Source organism: Myotis davidii, unplaced genomic scaffold (genome assembly GCF_000327345.1).
Source record: "Myotis davidii unplaced genomic scaffold, ASM32734v1 scaffold324, whole genome shotgun sequence".
Lineage (NCBI taxonomy): Eukaryota > Metazoa > Chordata > Mammalia > Chiroptera > Vespertilionidae > Myotis > Myotis davidii.
Window position 1 is genome coordinate 442,535 of NW_006295053.1, and position 1,275 is coordinate 443,809.

The following is a 1,275-nucleotide window of genomic DNA, read 5'->3' on the forward strand; positions in this document are numbered from 1 at the left end:
CCTGCCTGCCCCAGGACGCCCAGGCCCCCCCACCCCGCCCTCCACCCCGGCCGCCCGCCGGGCTCACCGCAGATGGGCCTCCAGGACGCGGTCCAGGCTCTTGTAGAACGGCCGGGAGGTGTAGTAGCCGGTCCAGTAATGGTCCTCCCGGTCCGCGTAGGAGAAGAAATCTCCGCTCAGCACGGGGAACCCCGGGGGCTGGGCCCCCGGCTCCACCCCCGTCCTCTTGTACAGGGCGTCAAAGTAGTCGGAGAGGGTGCCAAACTGGGCCTGTGGGGACCCCGCAGACCCGTTCCCCTCAGTGCCAGAGCCTCCTGGGAACAGGGCCCGGGGCTGCGGCTGGGATCCCGCCTACGCAGTCCCTGTCCCTGCCACCCTCCAGCCTCACCCCCTGCTGGGGGCCTGGGAGGGAATTCTGGCAGATGGGAAGACAAATATCACATGATCTCACATCGGTGGAATCTAATGAACAGAATGAATGACCAACAAAATAAGAGCCGAAGCAGGGAGGCATGGAACAGACTGACACAGCTCGATGTGGGGCTGGGGGACGAGAAGAACTCATACAGTTATAGGCACAGCCCATGGACACAGCAATAGGGTGGTGAAGACCTGGGGGGATGAGTAGGGGCTGGGAGGATGGAGGCTAAGTGGGGAAATATCTATTATAAATATCAACTATCAACAATAAAAAGTTTATTTAAAAAATAAAAACAGCCCTAGCTGGGTTGGCCCAGTGGATAGAGCATCAACCTGTGGTCTGAATGGTCGTGGGTTTGATTCCCTGTCAGGGCACATGCCCGGGTTGCGGGCTTGATACTCAGTGGGGGGTGTGCAGGAGGCAGCCGATCAATGACTCTCTCTCATCATTGATATTTCTCTCTCTCTCTCTCCCCATCTCCCTTCCTCTCTGAAATCAATAAAAATATATTAACAAAAATAAAAATAAAGTATGGCCCTAGAGAAGTCACTGCTCTGCATCCATCCAGGCCCCTCACACCCTCTTTTGTCTTGTTCTCCTCCCCCCCCGCCCCCCCCCCCCCAGAATAGGCAGTCCAATCCCTTTCTATGTCCCTGATTCAATTATGATCACCAGATTATTTATTCACTTGATTCTTAGATTCACTTGTTGATAGATGCCTGTTTGTTGTTCAAAATTTGTATCTTTACCTTTCTCTTCTTCTTCCTCTTCTTAAAGGATACCTTTCAGCATTTCATATAATACTGGTTTGGTGGTGATGAACTCCTTTAGCTTTTCTTATCAGTGAAGTTCTT

The 1,275-nt window shown here is 53.2% G+C and overlaps 1 protein-coding gene across 1 annotated transcript in view; it reads right to left on the reverse strand.

The window, feature by feature from the left end:
- Positions 1-1,275, reverse strand: part of MAN2A2 (mannosidase alpha class 2A member 2) — a 53,939-nt gene that overhangs the window by 44,053 nt on the left and 8,611 nt on the right. Inside the window, 1 exon segment of the mRNA XM_006769602.2 lies at positions 38-270. Within this exon segment, the coding sequence (XP_006769665.1) occupies positions 38-270 (233 nt within the window).